Source organism: Gallinula chloropus (genome assembly GCF_964237585.1).
Source record: "Gallinula chloropus genome assembly, chromosome: 5".
NCBI lineage: Eukaryota > Metazoa > Chordata > Aves > Gruiformes > Rallidae > Gallinula > Gallinula chloropus.
In genome coordinates, this window is record NC_140090.1 from 45,759,698 (window position 1) to 45,781,947 (window position 22,250).

General features: G+C 40.0%; 1 protein-coding gene across 1 annotated transcript; it reads right to left on the reverse strand.

Annotated features, from left to right (window-relative positions):
- Positions 1–292: 292 nt before the first annotated feature.
- Positions 293–21,652, reverse strand: PBLD (phenazine biosynthesis like protein domain containing). Its single transcript, XM_084265493.1, has 9 exons — positions 21,521–21,652; positions 19,217–19,316; positions 15,652–15,750; positions 15,038–15,147; positions 14,865–14,894; positions 14,306–14,394; positions 12,991–13,160; positions 6,217–6,279; positions 293–884 (listed from the first exon to the last, which is right to left on the reverse strand). Exons 1-9 carry the CDS (start codon positions 21,602–21,604, stop codon positions 772–774), a joined length of 858 nt encoding a protein of 285 aa, XP_084121619.1. The 5' UTR covers positions 21,605–21,652; the 3' UTR covers positions 293–771.
- Between the last annotated feature and the right edge of the window lie 598 nt (positions 21,653–22,250).

A 22,250-nucleotide genomic window follows, 5' to 3' on the forward strand; every position in this document is an offset into this window, starting at 1 on the left:
TACAGGAAGAAATGACAAAAACTGTAGTAGTACATTTCAGGAAGAAAACTACAGAAGAAACTTTTCATTTAGAAGCAAATCTTCAGTCTTTGAAAAGGAAATGATATTACTGCAACCCATCAAGTTTTCTTTCAGATTTTAACGAGCTTTAAGTGCATTACATCTCTTAAATCTTTCTGCTAAAACTTTACCTTAAAATTTAAACTTTAAAAACATTGACTAAGCAGCAGTCCTTATTTGAGGAATACTGTTCATAAAAAGAGAATCATAAAGCACATTGGTAAAAAGTATGGGATTTTTAAAAATACTTTAATTCAAAAAAGTTAATGAACATATTAACATTGTTTCAATATACAGCTAAGATTTTTTTTTAAAGGACTGTAGTCAGATTTCATGGAGAATGACTGAAGTTGGAAGAAGTCTGATTATCTCAGGAAACAGAAAAGTTTACAATTCAATCCAGCAAGCAAGGATGGCTTTTAACACAGAATTTGGAAATAAAAGAATCATTTAAAAGCAGCAAAACAAGATATCTGTCCTTGGACAGTTTCTGAGGTCAGTGTACATATGAAGTGGCAAGATGAAAGCAAAGAAAACAATACCAAGAATCTTGAAGATTAGAAGTGAGCGTTTTCAAGTGATGTTTTAAAATGGATAAGTAATCAAAGACTTTTGAGGACAGTGATGATTCGTTGCCTAGAGCTAAGATATAATCAGTGTAATATGAATAAAGTGAAGGTGTGGGACATGAAAGGGTTAGCATCAGTTTCTTCAGAAAGTGAGGTTTCCTTTTAATACAATAGCAGTTTGCCCCGCAATGTCAACTCTTCCATCATTACGCAGTGAAATCTTCAATTCTCCTCCACGGCGGGAACATTGAAAAGCTAAACAGAAAGAAGAATCCACAGTTACAAAACTAGTACCTATCATAAAGTATTTCAAAATCCATGGAAAGTCAGGGAAGTGAGGCCTCGGTCTCCAGAAAGCTAGTGGCACCAGGGCAAGGACTGTACCAGGGACACCCTTGATGCATTGTCTTTGTGAATGAAGATTAGCTGTGCCTGTGTCTCAGACTAGAACTTGTCTCTTGAGTCTGACAAAGATGCTTGTTAATACAAGTCGTGACAGACAGTTTGCTGTAATGTAGCCAACCAAGTTGGGTTTGTCAAGTCTTGACTTCTCCCATTCACAGGATTGACAGTTTCTGTAGGTAAGAAGGAAGAAGGTAAGAATGAAGGACTAGTTTACTGGTATTGAACATCTGAAGTAGATACTTGGTTCAAAGAATGAGTTTAGCTAATGGCTTAATACAATTTAAGCAGCCAGTGGAAAAAGTCTACAAAGAAACATAGTGGCTGTATGCCACTTCAGCTGTCACAAACTGAGACCGAAGTTCTTACTCAGACAGATATTAATATATATTTAATCCTGAATGTATTGTTTGATACAGTTGGAGAAAGTTTAAGTAGAAACAGCCTTCTACTTGTAAATAATTAGAAGACAAAACTAGCATTATTTTTGTGAAAGGCTGTAAACGGAGGACATGGCATTAACGTTCACAGTCTCCTTAATGAATCACCAATTACTACAAAACTTGTTCGAAGCCAAAAGTGCCTGTATTTCCTCAATTTGTGAGCTGGGTAGAGATTGTATTCAGATCCTGACACAGCATAGGATCTCTAACAGATGGCGTATATACTGTATGCTTTAAAACAATTTCTCAGCCACAGCTGACAGGAAACCTCTTCCTTCTAGCAGAATCTGGATATTAGTTTCTCAGACAAAGCAAACATTCTGACACAGCCAAAACAGGAGCTATAGGAAAGATTTATACTGATATTTACCATTCCATTTATGGAACTATTGGTTATTGTTTTTCACTTGTCAGAACATCATTATAGCATGTCAGAACAACATCTATGTATGGAGGAAGGCCCTCAAGTGGAGTATTTTGTTCACCTTAAGGATCCAGACCATGTTAAATTCCATGAATTACACACAGCTACTCTCCCACTCCCTCACGATAGGAAATTACAATAAGAGATTAATTCTTAACTATTTCAAAACTTCAGAGGTTGGTTGTGGTTTGTTTTTCTTTCTTTAAATGTGGAGCCAATGCTATTTCATGGCAGGATTATTGAGACTGTTTTGATACAATCTATTTGATACAATGCATTTTGTTTTATTTTTAGAGAAACCGTAAAAGAGGAAAACAAGAGAAAAATTTAACCAGGTTTCGATGAAAATAACACTTCATCTTTTCTTTTGCTCACACAGAAGCATTGATATTTCACACTATGTCAGCAAGTAATGAGACCTACATGGAACGTCTCAGTGACTACAGGGTTTCATTTAATAGCAAGGTCACTGACATCCTGATGTGCACTTGCCATTTTGGATCAAGAAGTTGCTGCAGGTCCATTTCACATCTGTATTTACTAGGAATATCTTACACCACATACGATTTTGTACACAGTTTATACATAAGTATGTACATTATGACCTGTAGAAATAATATATAACAACTGAATTCACAGTGCCTTGCCTTCCTCCGTGATCAATGTGAGACAGGAAAGTTTGAGGGCAGGTACAAGGACTGAGAGGTTGAGCACGCTGATATCATAGAACCACACACTGCTGTGCTCACAAGGTGGCCGGTGGCTGTATGCTAATATTATCCTGTTGTTTCAAGGAGCTGATCAACCTAGCTGTATCTAAATGACCATTGCTTACAGAATTTGAGCAGTAATCAGGAATAAGTGCCACTCTTGCAAAAATGCCCACTTTTAGAAATCACTGCTATTTTAGTTGAATTTATACACGCTGTAAAAGGACTGATGAAAGAAACACTTGTTCCTTAACTTAGACAAATTTAAGATCTCCAAGACTACTTTTTTACCCTAAGAAAGAAGGTGGATAGATCTGGTGACTGATGCAGGGACCAAAACACCTCTCTGTTGGCAGAGATCTTGCACTTGCGTACAAATCTGATGTGGTCTACCTACTTGTTGAGATTATCTGGGAAAGATGAAAGCTGCCATTACAACTCTGCAAAACTCTTCACTTCAGGAGAATTCAAATTAGCAAAAAACTTGTAAATACAGGTAGATTTGTTCTACCCAAATAAAGCAACTTTTTCCATGCACAAAAAAAAAAGTGAGGTGACTAAAGTCAGAAGCTGGAACAGATGCTGTATTGAAAGAAATCCTGGCAAAATTTGTGAACATATGATCTTACAGTTATCAAGGTAAGGTATGGATTTCGGGTATGTTTGTTGGGTTCCTCCTGCCCGAAAAAACCCCATCCAACCACACAAACACACCTCTCAAGCTAAAAACCTGACTGGTACTGGGAAGGAATCAGCTAAAAGCAGTAACAAGAAACAAATTTCCCCACAAATACAGTTGTCTGAAGTAAACAGGTGCAGAAAGATTCCTCTAACTTCACCTGAGATTAAAAATTGTCCAATACACAGTAATTTGGACAGTCTTCTATAATCTCTCTGGTTATATCAAATTCCTTATTTATGTTTATAAATGTTATCATAGAAATGTGAAAACTATGTCAAGGGCTGGATACAGAGACAGTAGCTAAATTCTGCATTCAGTGGCAGCTACAGAAGCCTATACGTCTGATCTGAGAGATTTTAGCTTTTTTAATGTTGCAGACAGTCTTCAAAGACAAAAGGCAAGGACCAATACTGAACCCTGATTTAATACCCAGCTTAAATTCAAGGATATCTATAGAGTTTCAAGAAAGATCATAAACTATTTCAACCCTGTAAAAAAACTGGAAATTTCTTTGTAGTTGATAGGGGTGGCAGTCCTTTGACAATTTGGTCTAATAAAAGTAGGAAGAGAACCCAAACACAGGAAATTATGACTGATACTTCAGCAGAGATGCAACCGACCTCCTCCTAGAGGTCACAATATCCAGAGAGATACGACAATAGATTTAATGTTCTTTATTTTTATATTATTTAATATCTGATCTGTTTTGGAACTAACAGATCTTTCATTTTATGGAAGAAAATCTTCCTTTATTCTTGCAATAAAAGGTATTGGATATTACAAAAGCTACTGTAAAGGTTTCTTAAAAGTCAAAAGATGCTCTTATTTATTAATCTTCGGTAATACAGAATCTTCTTGATTGCCAGCCATCTTTTCCAATTAATCTTGCACATAAGATAAAGTTATTTCTCATAAATAACACACATAGAGGCCCCATATTGATCAAACATCAAATGAACTTGTTCTCTTTAAATCTGTTTTCTATGATTTCTACCACAAAAGACATTTGAGGACATATATGCATGAAATACGAAAGAAGAAAAAAAGAAAGAAAAATTATCTTGTTTGCAGACAGGACTTTTTTGGTGCTAAATAGGTTAGAGAGGCTGATTACTGTATCAATTGCCTTTGCTGCGTGAGATGGTTTCTCTAAAAGAGACAATGGTAAAGTGCATGCAAAATTCATAAAAACACACACCAGATAAAGTATAATTTAAAAATACAGACAGAATTCCTGCCTGATTAAAGAACAGTGTCTATAGATGGCATTGGAAGGGTTTTAAATTCCACATTAACATCCAAAAATGTCAGAGTCTTCTGAGAAACAGCCAATCCATAAGGATGCATTACCAAAGACAGTTTCTCCTCTTCAGAAAATATGTTGGGATTTTTTTTTTCTCCCTAACATTATGGAAACCAGCATAGATTTGTGTGATGTAAATGCAAATGAAATCTCAGGAACACAGTGTTAAACCTTTCCTTCAGTTCACGATGGAGAAGGTCTCCATCATTGTTGACTGCTATGCCGAGCTATGGGGTGCAAACAGATACTTTAAAGACCTTGTCATCTTCAAGAAAATCAGTTTTGAGATTCATTTGACCAAACATAGGAAAGCCTACATTCAAGATAGCTGCTTGTTTCAAAAAGTGATTATTTTTATGGAGAAGGAACCTTATTAGATCAAGGATCCAATCTCTGTTCTAAACTACATGTTCCTAAACTACCAGTTGTTGTCAGGTGCTTCAGAGAACTGTAATCCCCTGCCACCTTTCAGAGAACCAGATAGGGACTAGGGCGTTTTGTTTTGCTTCTGTGGTTCTTCCACTCTCTGGCAAAGCACTACAAACACCAGAAGCAAACACACACTCAACGTCTCTCTCTAGTGTTGTTATGTAGCAACAGTTTCTCAGTTCTTTCCACCAAGTTCTTTGGTTTCTTGCTTAACAACAAATACATGAGCTAAAAAGCATATCTCATTGACTGAAAGAATACAAAAAAAAAACCCCTCTGTTATTTGACTTCAAAGGTCCAGGTATCCCAATTTCCTTTAAGACTTAATCACTTCAAAGTAAGACCACAAATTAAATCGCAAACAAATAAGATTGGACAACGCCCATGTACCTTGTCCCCATTCTTATATATTCATCAGCCACATTCTTTCCATTCTTGTAACATGACTATATCTTTCCTTGCTACCACGTAAAAAATAAGCATGAAGATCAGTTTTCTCCAGGATGAGTAAGTACACAATTGTGTAAGAAAACAGAAAATAAAACCCTGTGCCGTAAAGCATATTCTGTAACTACAGTCTGAATGTTAAAAATGTCATCTTTTCTTATCTAGCTATAACAACACTAGCTATTCTAAACCTTAAGTTTCCTAAAGTCACTGAAGCAATTAACCTGGAGTAATTTTCATGAAAATTCCAAAACCAGGCAGAGACTTTTTTCAATTTCTTCTTGATATACATGAAGAGAAAGGAAAACGCTGTCCAAATTCTGCAGGAAAGTACACTTTGTGAATGACAATACCTTTTACCAACACCCCAACTGCAAGCTACAAAGACTAAGTAGCAAAATACAATCACACACAAAACCAACATCATCTCAAGTTCACCAAGCTTCAATTATGATGAAAGGTCATGGGAACTAAAATACAAAAGCTGAGATCAAAAACTAACTGCAGAGTGTTACAATCCAGAAACCAAGACCTCAGACTCCCTGCAGGCATGATGTGTCATTTTTGTGGGTACAAAAGCAAGCCACTTCTTTAATATTACCTCACAAAATATTGCACAATATATATTCAGATTGAGAAAGTGGATAAGGAGTTATTGCTACAGTTCGGATTGCGGTAATAATATGTCACTTTACTTTCAGTGAGTAGCTTTCAGGGGTAGCTTTACAAGCAAGTAGTTTCTCTTACCAAGCATTTCTTTCTTCCCCAGCTGCTCTGACCAGTAGCTGCTTAGAACGGCATGGGCAGATCCTTACAAGAAATTGGAAAACAAAGTACAGAATTAAATCAGAATCACTGCTTTATTGAGCAAGCACATTCAAAATGCAAATGCCATAAAAAAAATCTAAGTCCCACACATATGTCTAGGGCAAAAACACTGAAAGAGTTTGCACAGCAGGCAGAACTTAAGGCTTTTCCATTTCATTTATCATAAAGCAGTATTACTTCCTCATCCTCTGGCTCTGATGGAAATTCTGCCTAGGTGAGAGCTTCACGATTAGCTACAACTGGTAGGAATAACAAACAGTACCTGTAATAAGTAATTGTTCTCAAACCTTCTATGACTGTAAATAAGCAACTAGGGCAAAGGGGAACCATTGTTCCATCACTAGTAACACCCTGAAAGAACTTCAGATCTTGCTGAGTTGGTGCCTGTGGTAGACTATGGCTGTGAATAGGTAACCAGGTCAAAAGGGGAACCATTGTTTTATCACTAGCAACATCCTGATAGGATTAAATGAGTTAACCAAATAAGATACTGAACACAACGTAGAGGAGGACTACGGGGGACCAGGACGACCCCCACTACCAGCTTACACAGCTACAGAAAAACACTGGAATATGCCACGTGTACCCGGAACTACGGGACTATAAAAAGGGGACTCCAGAAGGGTGAGGTGCGTGCCGTTTGCAGGAGCAAGGGTCTCCTCCGGACGCCCAGCGCTGATATTTGCCTATATCTTGCGGGCTTGCTTAATTAATAAATTGTTGTTTGGCTTTATCAACTGGAGTATGTCTCAAATTTATAACAATTTGGTGCCGTGACTCGGATGCAACTCACGAGATGGGACTCTTGGTCTTATCAGGGAGGCGCCCCGCCTGTTGTTTGGCGGCCTTGGTAGCCCATTTCCCATCTCGATTGCACCGACGAACCCAAATTCCAAGATATTAGGCAAGGGAGGCCGGCAGACCCTATAAACTTTGTGCACAAAGGTCCGGACGAAGACGCAGGACGCGTGAGTATCTGGGGGGGAAATCCGTTCGGTCTGGGTCGGGGATCCTGGAAGCGCGGCGAGTGTGTGTGTGCATGAGAGGGGGACCGGCAGCTCGCATTCCCCAAGCGAGTGCGGACCCTCAGTAGTGCGGTTCTCATTGCCCGCGAGGGCGTGAGCCACGAACCAGGGGAAGCGAGTGAATATATTGTTGACTGAGTGCGCTCCAGACGATGGGACAGAAGAAGAGCAAGCTGTCTGATCCCATGGGTAGCCCAAGGGTAGTGCTACACGGTAAGCCGCCAGACAGTCCTTTGGGGTTAATGATTGCCCACTGAGGGGACTAGCTGTCTAGGCGATGAAAGAATAAAGAGTGTATGATATGGGTAACGTGAACTGTGTAACTACAGTGTGACCTCCTGAGAGTGAACAGGGGAAATTTGGATACTACAGTGTGGCCCTCTCAGGATGTATTGCCCCTGTGAAGTTTGTAGGTAATTATAGGATGGCCGCCTCTAAGGCAGTCAGTATCTCTAATGATGCTTCTTCCCTGGCCTGGGGGATAGATAAGTTTTGCAATCTTGAGATGCACTGATCTTGTCCCTTACCCCAGGGACAGGATTGGGTGAAAAACTGCTGGCTCCATTAAATTATCTGGGCTGGCAGAATCAGTGCAAAAAGGCTGTGTGTATTCAAGCATGTATGAGCCATGGGGGCAGGGCATTCCCCTTGCCACACCTTAAACCACTGATTAGGGGTCTTCCTGATAGCTTGAAAATCTATGTGCAAAGCCTAAAGGAAAAGATTCTGCGAGCAATTGATCACAATACTTGCTACCCCAACTAGCAGAAACAGCCTGTTTTAACATGGGAGATTTAAGAAACCTAATCATAGAAGGTATAAAGGAGGCTGCTCCTAAACTTTACTAAAGCCTTTGAGATTGAGCAGGAAAAAGATGAGACACCCTCAGTGTTTTTACAGCGACTGAGAGATCAAATGAGAAAATATTCGGGTATGAATCCTGAAGATCCTGTAGCACAAGGTCTTCTGAAAGTTTATTTTGTGACTAAAGCATGACCTGATATTAGGCGAAAGGTACAGAAGATAGATGGTTGGAGTGAAAGATCTTTGGAAGATTTACTAAGAGAGGCTCAGAAAGTGTTTGTGAAAAGAGAGTAAGAAAAGCAGAAGCAGAAAGCAAAAATGATGGTATCTGCTGTTGATGAGGTAGTAAAGAAAAGAACAGAGCCAGTCTCACCTAGAGATAGAGGGAAAAGCTGGACAAAAGGAAGTGGGAGGGGTGTGAGAAACATGAATGAAGGAGGAATTGGCCGAGGTAGGGGAAAACTTTGGCAATCCCTATGGGCTGGTTTTCTCTCAGCAGGATGTTACGGGTGTAGCAAACAGGGACATCTTAAGTGAGAATGTCCTGAGCTAAGAAAAGAAGAAAGGGTAATTCCCTTCATGTCCTTTGAACATGAATAGGGAAGTCAGGAGTTTATTAATTTAAGGTCCTACCAAGAATCCTTGATAAAATTGAAGGTGGGACCCCAGGAGGAGGAGGATGTTGTCTCCCTGGTTGAGCTTCTAGGACTTCCTTAAATTTTATACCTCAAGGACTGAAGCTATCAGACCAAAGTATAACTGTATCGGGGTAAAAGGGAAAGGATTCCCAGTCCCCATGTTTGAAAATACCACTTTAAGATTAGGTGATGAGAAAATTTGTGGGCAATTTATATATCCCTGATTCCGGAACTAATTTATTGGGAAGAGATTCGATAATACAATTAGGATTGGAATTGAAAACCCAGGATGACCAAATTGTGGTATCCATGGCTTTACTAACAGAGGAAGATGAAAACCAAATTGATCCAATAGCGTGGGTGCGAGAGGGTAATCGAGGTGGATTAAACATTACCACTTTAAAGATTAAACTTAAAAGGGACAATGACATTATTTGCCAAAAACAGTATGCTATTTCATTGGAAGGCTGTAAAAGTCTCCAACCATTTATAGAGAGTTTAATTAAGGATAAGCTTCTGAAACCATGTATGTCTCCTTTTAATACCCCAATCTTATCAGTAAAAAAAAAAAACAAAAACCACCCAAAAACAAACAAACAAACAAAACCCCCGATGGGTCATATCCTTTGGTACAGGATTTAAGACAGTTAAACCAAATAGTTCAAGTGCGTCACCCAGTAGTTCCTAAACCTTACACTCTATTGAGTAAAACACCAGATGACCACAGATGGTTTAGTATGATTGATTTAAAGGATGCTTTCTGGACCTGTCCACTGGACCCTGATAGTAGAGACATGTTTGCTTTTGAATGGGAAGATCCTTTCACAGGACAAAAGCAACAATTTATTTAGATGGACAGTTTTACCTCAGGGATTCACTGAATCACCAAATTTATTTGGACAAGCATTGAAACAAGTATTAGAAAAGTTTAAAGTCCCAACTGAAGTCACCCTTCTACAATATGTAGATGATCTTTTAATCTCAGGGAAAAATAAGAGAATCGTAAAGGAAACAACAAATGCTTTGCTAAATTTCCTAGGGAAACAGGGACTAAAAGTATCAAAAAAACCAAACTGCAGTACATGGAAAAGAAAGTTAAATATTTAGGACATCTAATCAGTGAAGGGAGACAGAAAATAAACCCTGAGAAGATGAGTAGTTGAGTTACTTCTCCCAAAAACTAAGAAAGAGCTGTGAAAATTTTTGGGATTGACAGACTATTGTCACCTATGGATTGAATCATTTGTACTAAAAACAAAGGGATTATATTTTAAATTGTTAGAAGAGCCTAATGACTTGGTATGGAGTAATGAAGAAAAAGAATTAATACAAGGATTAAAACAAAACTTGATCACTACTCCTGTGTTGGCACTGCCCTCCCTTAACAAACCATTCCACTTGTTTGCTACCATAGATAAGGAAACAGCCCTGGGGGGGAGGTTACTCAAAAGTGGGGAGGCAAACGACAGCTAATTGCCTATTTATCTAAACTGCTGGACCCAATATCCCGAGGGTGACCTGAATGTGTACAGGCAATAGCAGCCACAGCCCTCTTGGTGGTAGAAAGCAGAAAGCTAACTTTTGGAAGAGCACTTATAGTAAGCACTCCACATCAAGTAAGGACAATTCTGACTCAGAAGGCAGGAAGAGGTCTCACTGATTCTAGGATTTTGAAGTATGAGGCAATTTTAATGGAAAAAGATGATTTAGTTATAACTGCTGAATCATGCCTCAATCCTGCCACCTTTTTATCAAAAGGGGAGACTAATAACCAAGAACTTGAGCATAACTGCTTAGACATAATAGAATATCATACTAAAGTGTGACCTGACTTGAGGGACATACCCTTGCCAACAGGTCTCCGTTTATTTACCCACTGGGTAGTACAGGCACTAGTGGACCACTTTGGAACCAAGTGTATGTGTATTGGAATTTATAAAATCGCCAAAAGGATGGTGGGAAAGTGCCTGACATGCCAGAAGGTCAATAAACAACAACTCAGAAAAAAAGATACCGGGAGGGAGGGACCCTTTCTTGCGTTGCTTACCACAGATACTGCGGTTTGAACGGCTGAAAGAGGTTGGACACACATGAGCAGAATGAAGACCGGTTCCAGAATCTCCGTGGGAAACTACAAACAATCCTGACAACTTAAACGCCACCTTTCGAAGAACCAGCGAGTAAAACTGTCTATGAATGACAATTTATTTTGTTCAAATGTTGGATGTATATGTTATACTTTCTTTTGTTTTGAGTGTCGAGTGTGTAAAGACAATTGGTGGGTACATTATAGAGAAGGAGAATATACCCCAGACATTTGTGAAAAATGTTATTGGGCAGAAAGAAAACTAACCGAATTAACCCTTAAATTAGCAGTAAAAATTGGAGAGATTATCCAAGGGTCTGAAGAGTGGTGGAGGATATATACAAAAGGGATAAATCCCAAATTAGGTTGTACATATCCTAATGAATATAAACAAGGTAGCCCAAAAATAATTCGGGTAGTGTGCCGGTCCCAGGTGAAACATTTGGATTGTTCAGCCCTGGAAGTGAAACATAAAAATTGGGAAGCCTATAACACTTGTAAGCTGAGGACAGGAAGAACCCCTGAAGACTATGACTGCTGCCGAGAAGATGGAACACCTTGTTGCTCCAAGCAACGGAGTAGGCAAAGGAGGCAGAGGCATAAGGAAATCGTGGGGTATTAAGCCCTCCAGTCCTATCACGAGGTGGCTCCATACACCAAGGCTGAAAAAGGCACCAGATACCCAAGAACCAGAAAATACCAAACAAAAACGATTGAGTCCAAGCGTCACCACTCTGGAATAGTTATTATGAACCCACCAATTGCCTTAAATAAAGGGGGGCTAATAATTGTATTTTTATAGATTTATTTAAATTTTGTATTTTGTTATTTGGGGACTGGGACCGCATTAGATCCAAGGCAAAACGTATTGGGTTACATTATCTCAAGCTTTGAATGCTACTACTTTTTGTGCTAGTCTTGCCACACCAAGTACTCCATTTATCACGTGCTTGGTAGGAGTGCCACTGAATAGTTCCACCTGGAAAGTTTTTGAGGTTGCAATGAGTAAAATAGCAAGATGTCCTTATATTTATAATACCAGTGAGGGCATGACAAGGTATGATTCTTGGGATGATAGAGTCCCAATTGGTCCAGAACCACAGGAACTGGAATTAATGGATTCTTTGAATACCAGCTATTGTATATACATAGATGCTGCCAAGTACCCATGTAACGAAGGTAATCACGTTAATGTTTCTTGAATGATGACCCAAAACCGATTTAGAAAAAGAAGAGGCATCGATGCTATTATCTCAAAAAGCTGTTAGTCGGTTTGAGAAACAAATTGGTCAAAATTGAAAGGGGGGATTGTAATAAGTAATTGTTCTCAAACCTTCTATGACTGTAAATAAGCAACTAGGGCAAAGGGGAACCATTGTTCCATCACTAGTAACACCCTGAAAGAACTTCAGATCTTGCTGAGTTGGTGCCTGTGGTAGACTATGGCTGTGAATAGGTAACCAGGTCAAAAGGGGAACCATTGTTTTATCACTAGCAACATCCTGATAGGATTAAATGAGTTAACCAAATAAGATACTGAACACAACGTAGAGGAGGACTACGGGGGACCAGGACGACCCCCACTACCAGCTTACACAGCTACAGAAAAACACTGGAATATGCCACGTGTACCCGGAACTACGGGACTATAAAAAGGGGACTCCAGAAGGGTGAGGTGCGTGCCGTTTGCAGGAGCAAGGGTCTCCTCCGGACGCCCAGCGCTGATATTTGCCTATATCTTGCGGGCTTGCTTAATTAATAAATTGTTGTTTGGCTTTATCAACTGGAGTATGTCTCAAATTTATAACAGTACCCATTAAACTACTTGAGCCAAAATACTCATCCATTTACCAAAAGTGAAGTTTCCTAATTACAGAATCTCAAAATATTAAACTCAATGTATTTTTCATCTAAATGAGATGCATATCTGGCCCAACAAAAGCAAGAAGCTGATTATTTTCTGAATGAGTTGGCATCAGTTATGAAAGTTTTCCAGTTAACGAGCACACTCCTGCTGTCCATTTAAAACAGTAATTTGTAAGAGGGACTCCAAAATACAAAAGCAGATACATGAAGTTTAATAAAGAACCTTTTAACTGAACTGAAACAGGAGTAAGAGTCGCTTATCACACACACGTACCTGTAACAGGGTCTTCCAGAACTCCGTACCAAGGTGCAAAATATCTGGAGTAAAAATCATGCTTTCCACTGGAATTTCCCTTAAGAGTAAGTATGAGTCCTTTCACTTTTCCTGTCTTTTCAGCTGACAAAAGGCATTGTGAGCTCACTTGCAGTTCTTCTAACACAGACCTTGAATAAAATTACAGAACTTTAATAGCCCATATTCTTAATTTTACTTTAAGTACTGGAACAGAATTACTGTAAAACAGCCTTCTCTACGAGCCCAGAGCAGCCATGGTAAAATGCTAAGGAGACAGCATTGCCCTCTCATTTTTGTTTAACAGAGGACTACCCTGAATATAATACACTTCAAGAGAGGAGAGAAAGGAGGTAGAGCCATGCATTTCCTGATTATTTCTGACAGCAGAGCATCCCGGAATATTAGCTACAAAAATGCATGCTTCTGTTCCAATATTGGTTTAATCATTGAAAGAAATACTTCATCACTACAAAATGCAAAGTGTAAGCACTACACTGCCTTTCAGAGCAAGAAAATAACTAATATCATTCAGATCACCACAGGATTCTAAAGCACTCTAAGTCTCAAATCTGCAAAGCTGCAGATAACTCCCTACAAAACAAAGTCTGAAAGAGTAAAACTAATCAGTAATTGGCTGAGAATATTTCTATCTTCCCTCTAGCGCATTCTTCAAACATTAGGCCTAATTTCAAATGGAAATAATAGTGATTTTTTTGGGCCTGACTGAAGAATGTGTGTTTCAGCAGTATATATCCAGACCACACTTAATAAAATTCATCTCTCCAAGATTAGCTAATGCTTTGAAATCATTTGAATTGGAACTTCCCTCTGTAAAACTACTTATGATGCTGTTAAGTATGTGCAAGCAGATTACAGTCAAATGGGAATGGCATTCTGTCAGTGTGCCCTGTTGCACCAAGCAGACCTCTGTAGCTATGCAATTATTACTTCTTCATCTGAGAAGCAAGACTCCTAATTTCCTGCTAAATTACTGGATTCTTTTTTTTTTTTTTTTTTTACTCAGATGGGGAAAATACAGTACCATTAAAAGTGTTTGCTACACCTCCTTTCCTTGGAGATAAATTTCAAATTGATCTTACTCAGCTTTGCAAGTTCAATAAGCTCAAGTGAGAACCTAAAATAACTATTTAACATGTGATCTTAAATTAGAGTTTTTAATATCCACATGTTTTAAACCTAGATATAAGAGCCCAGTACATAAGGAAGAGAGGTTAAATAAGCATACTCAATTTCTGCACGCTTTTGATTGTTTAAAACAGAAAGTGTAAGACACCTTTCATAAGCATCGCTGAGGCGGACTAAGAGTTTCTTTGTGTCAGGAGAATACCGGAGATCTTGAACAATCTTGTCACCAACGGCTGTCTGAAGGAAAAGTTAAAGGAGACAAAGAAAGACATCATCACTGAATAGGAAATATTATTTCCTTAGCTCTTTCACAGAACAAATTCCCTTAGCAGGGCTTATGCAAAGTCTTTCATACATGTAAGCACGAAAAGTAAACACATTAAGCATATGAATCGATATGAGTAGGTGCTAAGAATTTCGGGGAATAGAAGAGAGCAAGGACACTAGATTGCCCTCAAGTGCACACAACAGGCTGAAAATAGCACTGACATAAATACTGATGTTCCAGCCAATGGTAGAGGGAGACAAGAGTTAAAATGCTGCATTTTAGAGACTTCCATTTCCCAAGCTGCATGACTCAGGCCTTTAAAGTTAAGTGTTTTGAGTTGGGGACTACATCAAGCAACGCCATGCTGCCACTATTTAGCCATTTTAATATATATAGCTGTAATAAATGCACTTCTGAGACCACATATAGATTCTTTTACCTTTATCAACTCTTCTACTTCCTGAAGTACCTGAAGAAAAGAAAAGCCCACACCGTAAAAAAAACAGAACATATATATGTACGTATTCAACTACCAACAGATATACTTACACACACATAGAAACATAAACACACACTTTCCTTAAAAGCCTTTCACAAATATAATTGACTGACCTGTGGGTAGGTTAAATAAAGCGGCAAGTCCAAGACAATATGATCTTCTGCTTGTCTGGCTTTTAATTCCCCACTCAGCGTCACAAACCTGAGAACTGAGTTTGTGTTTTCTAGAGAGAGAACATTGCAACGTTATCAAACGTAAGAATTTGAATCTAAATTCTTACAGCTCCTGGAGAGGATCTCGACATATTCAGAAAGTTACATAGCTAAAAATCATAACTACAGTAAACCTGTATTCTGAGTCAAAATTCCCAATTAACTCAATGTTCTTTTGCTGCTGAAACTTCCCTGCACGTTCACAGAATCAATGTGAGTTTCAGTTTCCTTTAAACAGAAAAAGCCCTTTTCCATATTAATCAAATTCTCCTGCACCTCTCCCAGGTGACATCAGAATACTTAGTGCTTCTCTTCAAGAGTAATAGTCGGGCATCAGAACCCAAGCATGGGCATCAGACTGCTCTCTAACTGTGAGAAGACAACATTCAAGATATCTCCATGTGCTCTCTAAATGTTTTGAACATTTAATTGCCCTTGTTGCAGAAAACGGAAAACTTATTAGTTACAAGTAAATTTTCTAAAAAGTTCTAGTAATAAATAGCTTGTAAACATACTTTGTATGTGAAACAAAACAGCAGCTGCTGCAAGTGTAGCATGACCACAGAGAGGAACTTCATTGGCTGGGGTGAACCACCTGAGTCCAAAGCAGGAACCTTGAAAATAAAATTTATTTAGCATTATGAAGTGGAAGAAGTCTATTTCCTCACTTTATCTCACAACTTTACATAGAATAATGACATTCCAGGTAATCAAAATGCATGCCATCATTAGTTTTGGTCTTAAACACACCTTTAGGAACTCAGCTCGTACTGATTTTTGGAATAGCTATTGGGTTTGAGTCAGTTAACATCAGAAGGGTACTACTAGCAGAGGAAAGCTACTTTGTTATAAGAACAAAGAAGATGCAGAGTAGAAAAGCTCGCTGGCCTGGGAACTAGGCTGCTGAACCAGAAGCATCCCTGACAAGCACAGCAGGCACCTCTGAAGGGCTGCTGGGTAGACAGAAACAGGAGACATGCCGAGATATCACCAGTAAGCACAAAACCCAACAGGCTGTAACAGCAACCTATCACCTGCAAACATGACAAATGTTCTGGAAAGGGGGGAAAACATCCTAAGAACGTAAGAATCAGTAACTGCTGTTGTAACTGAAAGAACAGAACAGTCTGGAAAAAGAAACTGGTCTAAGAGAATAGAAAATATCATTTGTTGACTGTTTCAGGTGAAAAATTTAAATTAACAGCATCTATTGACACCTTGAGGTGGTGGTGTGCTACATCACCTTATCTCTCTCTGATACAAAAATGACTAAATTTTTACTCTAGATGGAGCTTCTCTCCCTGAGAACTTTGTGTTGCATGGATTTTTCCTAAACAGATCAGCACAAAACTTCCTACAAGATCCCTGACCCTTGCTAGAGACACATGCCTGACACATGTCCAACTTCTTGTGACATGGATCATCTCTGAAGTAAGACGCTTATTTTATGGGTCCCCTCTGGGCCCACTTTGGACTTGGCTTCGTTTCTCCTCACATTTTTGGGATAGCTGGGTCACCTTCAGGGATATGTTTGTGTCGTCCCCCCCACCCAGAATGTAATTCCTGTGTTTGGTACCAGATATATGCGTATAAGTAATCTATCATAAGGATATCTGCTGTTACATTACTGATGTGTGATTATTGACTACTCAAGTTTGTAGTAACCTGTAATTTTTTTTAGATATATATATGCTTCTTGCTGCTATAATTGATTCCTGATACACTATTTCACTGATAATAATTTGTAATAGCTTGAGTTATATATACACATTAGCTTTATTAATCACAGGTATACTTGCTAGTAGTGATTTTTGTGGTATTTGTGGTGATCCGTAGTAAGCTGGAAAACGGAGAAGGACAAGCCAAGAGGGAGTCCAACACAGAAGGAGCTTTAATTCCAGAACCATTAACACCAAAATACACTGAAAAGAAAAAGCATCTAGCAGAACAATTAGATTGCTCCAAAAGTGACCAAGGCTGGTGGGTGATGCCACTGAAACAATCAGTGACTCTTGAAAGAATGATGGAAATTGTGCTTAAGAAACTGCACCAAGAACTACCTTGGTTTGCTAACAAAAACTAGCTTTGAAGAAGGGCGAAGGACTGGTAAGAAGCAGGCTTGGCTATAAAGTATCCTTGGAGAAGAGCTGGAAGTCTGGCAAAGAGGAAACCATCCCACCCCAGCAGGTGCTGGGGCATTGCCAGAGAAGCCTGAAGGCAACAAAAGTCAGCCGTAACTAGGGGGAAACACAGAGGTGGCAGGGGCAGATCATGATCATCCACCCAATTAAAGGGTTATGCAAATGACACCCCACACACACCTTCAAAGGAGCATGCCTGCTAATTTGAATATGTTTGACCAATAGTAGGTGATGCAGTAATTACTAACTAATTAGTGTAAATTCAGGCAGGTTTCCCTAATCCTGTAACGAGGTGAATAGGTTCTAAATTCTGAGGGTGGTGGGCTGGCTTTGTGGAATCACCCCCTAGCACCCAGCTCTGCACAGACATGGAATAAATCCAGTACCTCTGCTCTGCGTGCATACTGGTGTACTGCACACCAGGTAATGGCCTCACTTTCAGGACAATAATTTTGCTAGAAATCCTATTTCCATTTCTTGCTTAAAAAAACTGGAACCAAAGTGCACTGTGCATGGTTTCCTGTAGCTTTTGCAGCGTTCTTGCGCTATGGCATTTAAGATAATGCTTATGTAAATATATTTCCAGTGAATAATTACTGTACAAACACAACTAAAAGGTGCAAAAGAAACACAGGATATTAAAAAAAAACCCCAAAACAACCAGTCTTGCCATTGTCCCTGTAAAAAATTACTGCATTCCAGTCAGAGGCACCTATCTAATGAAAATGAATAGAGCCCCCCAAAACCTAGCAAGTGAAACTAACGGCTGTGGCAGAGGGGCACCCCAAAACAGGGCAGACAGAGACCCCAGCTGTGAGCCGGCCCTGTGACATTAATGCACTCCCCAAGCAGAAACTACAGCTGAAGGCAGGAGGAAATGGAGTCAGCCATGACGACTGGAGACAGACAAGCTCTGTGACCCAGAACACCTGCCTGGGTGCTTCAGACATACAGCTGTACTCAGACTGAGAAGACATTTTGTGCTCTTATAAATCAGTGTATCCTTAAAATCACGGGGGTGGGGACGATGGGAGGTGGGGCAGAGAACAGGGGCAGTGTATGGAGGGGGGTGTTAAAATTAAATTAAACACCCTGATCACAAAACTCCTACTCCTGCAAAAACATACTCTGTCCAGGAGCTTTTACCACACTGATTAGTGTTCCAGAAGCAGAAAACAGTCTCATAAATGACAGCTCCTGGTCTCCTCTAGCTACCACCACCCCCAAAACACACATTCTCAGGTCTAGCTCAGTGACTAGATTCCTTCAAAACCAACTGTGCACCTCTTGAGCAGCTGTGTTGGACTGATGTCACAAACTTTGCTCCTGCTAGTACCAAAAGCACTGTAATGAGAACGAGGCTGGCATTTTATACACTGCTCGTTATGGGTAACGTGAAAATAAATAAATGTGTTAAACATATTGGCAAGGTGTTAACTTGAGCAACGAAAAGTAGTATCACTTCTTGACTCAAGCCATTAGTCTAACACTAAAAAAAAAATTCCAATTTATTAACAATAGAAGCAAGCGATGATAGTTACTGCTTTAAAGAAAATCCTCTTTAGTTTCAAAGGCTGTCCAGAATCCCACTCCCTGATCAACTGATAAAAAAAAAACCAGTTTCTTGGGATACTGTTCTAGGGCCTCTTTCACTCCAAAGCTGTTTCTCTCTGCCACTATGTTGCATCAAAGCAAGGGCACGCCAAGATCATACCTTAACCTGGAATCCAACCCCAGGCTAGTGGTTTTTCCAGCCCCTTGTCTCACTCCACCACAGAACTCCAAAGCGAGCAGATTCACCAAACTAATTCAGCTGAAAACTCACCCACAAAGCAATTCTGAACAGACTTGGCATTTGTTTGGTATTTTCTGTCTCTACCATCAGCACCCACTGTGTGTTCCTTGTAAGAGATACTGGTGGGGAAACAGAGCCACTCACTTTTGGTGAAGTCATCTCCGGGATGCAGTTTTCTGATGAAAGCTGTTTCTGAAAGGTTCATTTCCATTGCGATTTTTTGGTGCAAATCTTCATCCAAGTCCTAATGATGGAACAACAAATCCAATTCAAAGCAGGCAAAAAAAAAAATGCAGAATGAAACTTTGTAAAGTAAATACAGTAATTTCATTTTCTAGTATAATAAAACAGATACTTTTTTAGTTCAAAATACCTGTTGAGAGTTAAAAAAAATTCTTTATGGATAAAACGGGATAACCAGTTGAATCACTGCGATACATAGGCTATCTACCCTATTAGCTTACAAATTCTTGGAATACGTGGAAAATAAAACCACCAAACCCCTAAACTCAATCTTTCCATGAACACAGATCATTTGTTTTGAAGTTATGATTAAAGTGGTGCTGGGAATTCATCATTAATGTAATCTCAAACATAACGACTGTCTTTTTATCAGTGAAAAACTCCAGGCCAGCAAGAGGTATCTAGCAATGGCTAGGGCAACAGCCAAAATGGCTGATCAGACCTTATGGCTGCACCCTCAGTACAACCCTTTGAACAACGGGAGCAACTTGCTAAATTAGGAGCTGAGAGGAGATAAACACAAGAAAGCTGGAAATCACTACAGGCTGCTCCAACTGCCTGCATATTTAAACCAGTGAACGTTGAACTCAGGACAAGCGAGCTGTAGCGATTGTGTAAAATTCTACCTCACCCTGACTTGTGGCTCTTTCCCCACAATTATGCTGACTGGCAAACTTTGAGAACCTAGTCTTTGAAACTTTGTAACATCAACAAAGTACTGAGTCAGTGGACTTGGTCAGGTTCAACCTCAGACAGATAAAAATTTGCCCTGCTATCATTACTTATTTCCCTTAAACATTGTAACAGTTTTCAGCCCATGATCCCACACTACAGATCCAAAACAATCACTGATGTGTACCATGTACTTTTTACATTAAAAAGTACCAATCCTTTATTCCGGGAAAGCAGTCCTGTTAATTACTCTAGAAGATGCTAAACCAGAACAAAGACCAACCAAAATGTGATTGAAAATAATAGAACTTTATTGAAATACTGCCATCCTGTGGTACTTCTGAAATACATTGTCGCTTTATTCTCAACAGTTCTCATCTGCTGAGACTCTGAAAGGAACAGAGAACACAAGTCCTGCTCCTAGATGCACCACACCTGCTTTGATCTTAGAATGAAATTAGACACTAGCCTCTGCTTTACCACAATCTCAGCTTTAATCTTAGCTAAAGCCTCACCTAGCCCCAAGCACCGTAGAAAAATCTTTGCTCCAAAGGCAACATGCAACTGACTTACCCTTGCAACATATTAACATAACAAAGTACAGCTAGTGTTAAAATGTAATTAGAAGCTCATACATTTAAAGCAAATTCTGAGAGGGAGTATGCAGATTTTAGAGAGTCAAAAGTACCTCAGGAATGACACTGACTCAGTCATAACTAGCTGATCCAATAAGTAGGTTGTATTCATCTAGACAGGCCTTGGAACATGTAGAGAGGGTTCATACAACCAGTACAAGCTCTTGCCAGTGACTGCTCTACATATTATTTTCATACTTACAATTTGCCTCAGATGTTATTGTACAAACTATAAGGCCTACAGATTTCTAAGCCGGTTTGATAATTTGGGTTTGGTTGAAATCATCAAGCATACCAATTAGTACCAGGTGTTCAGAGCACCATGATGAAGAGCATAACTACTGTCAGCTGCACTAAAAATACCATGCATCTCTGAATTAATAAAAACTGGCTATTCAAACTTGGCTAAAGTTAAATGAGACCCACTAACAGTGAAAGACTCAGACCTGGGTCTATGTCCTCCCTCTTTCCTTCCATGGAAAGGGGGTAAGGAAGAAACCCTGCACCAAACCCCACACTTTTAATACTTGATTCAAAAAACTATTAAATGCTGATTCTGTGTCATCGCATTACCTTTCACAGATCTCACTCTGAAACCATCAACTTAAATTAAATTGTTTCTTTAACTCGGAATAAAATAGGCATATTGGTAAAAAAAGTATATTTAAAAAGAGACAAAAATTACAAAATATGTCTTGTATGACATATATATAACTACCCCTGAGGAAAACGAGTACTCCTGTGTCATCTACATTCTGAAGAAACAGCAAACAGCACTTGAAAGCGTAACACCTGAGCCAAGGCAGCAAAGTCTAACGCAGCACTGAGCGCTCCAGTCAAGTGCAGAATGGCAAACGCCACTGCAGGCCCTCGCAGAAAAGCTACTTGGTAAACTTACATTTTCAAGAAGGCAAATTGCCGCAGGATTTCCAGAAAACGGCTGGCTTGTGAACGCATCAACCGTGAAAATGGGAATCTGCATCGTTGCTTGTGTCTGTTACTCTTAGGCTGCCTTCCACAAGGTACTCTCTAGCCAGCTTTATCCCTACAGGATATCAGAACTCTGAGTTAATATTTCTCCAGCAGCAGGAGGTACCATCGGCCTCCCCCATCCGGTCACTTAACCTTCCCTCCAGCGTTCCTCGCTACCAGCTCCCAGAACGTTCTAACGGGCCCCTCCAACACAGCACCCGGCTCAGCTGAGGCACTTACAAGGCGCTTACAAGGGCAGGAACCGTGGCCTGCCGCACCACTGCCGCAGCTGCAAAGCCAAGGGGACGCAGGCAGCCGCTGCGGGGGCCCATTGCGGGCAACCTTCCCCATCCTCCCTTCCCCCCTCCCTTCCTCTTTCTTCCTAAACCAAAGGAGCCGAACACCGCGAACGAAACGCGTTCGAGGGCACAGGCACCCGTATGAGTCGGCGCTCGCCTAAGGCAATGCCCGCGCAACCGCTGCGGGGCCGCGCGCTCGCCACTCACAGCGCGCTTGGCGCCAACCGAACCCAGCGCGCGCATGACCGCGACCCCAAAGCGCACGCGCACCGATATCCCTCAGCCGGGCTTGTGAAAGAACAGGCGGGAACTCCCCGCTCGGCGTGCTGCGCGTGCGCTGCCGCCGCTTCTCCCCGG

Bases quoted from the DNA above. Each gene is read 5' to 3' on its own strand.
- PBLD (XM_084265493.1), bottom strand. From the start codon at position 21,604: ATGCAGATTCCCATTTTCACGGTTGATGCGTTCACAAGCCAGCCGTTT. The intron at 15,751-19,216 runs GTGAGTGGCTCT...TTTATTTTCAAG, and splicing joins CGGAGATGACTTCACCAAAA to GTTCCTGCTTTGGACTCAGG. The intron at 885-6,216 runs GTAAGAGAAACT...CTTTCTGTTTAG, and splicing joins GGGGAAGAAAGAAATGCTTG to CTTTTCAATGTTCCCGCCGT.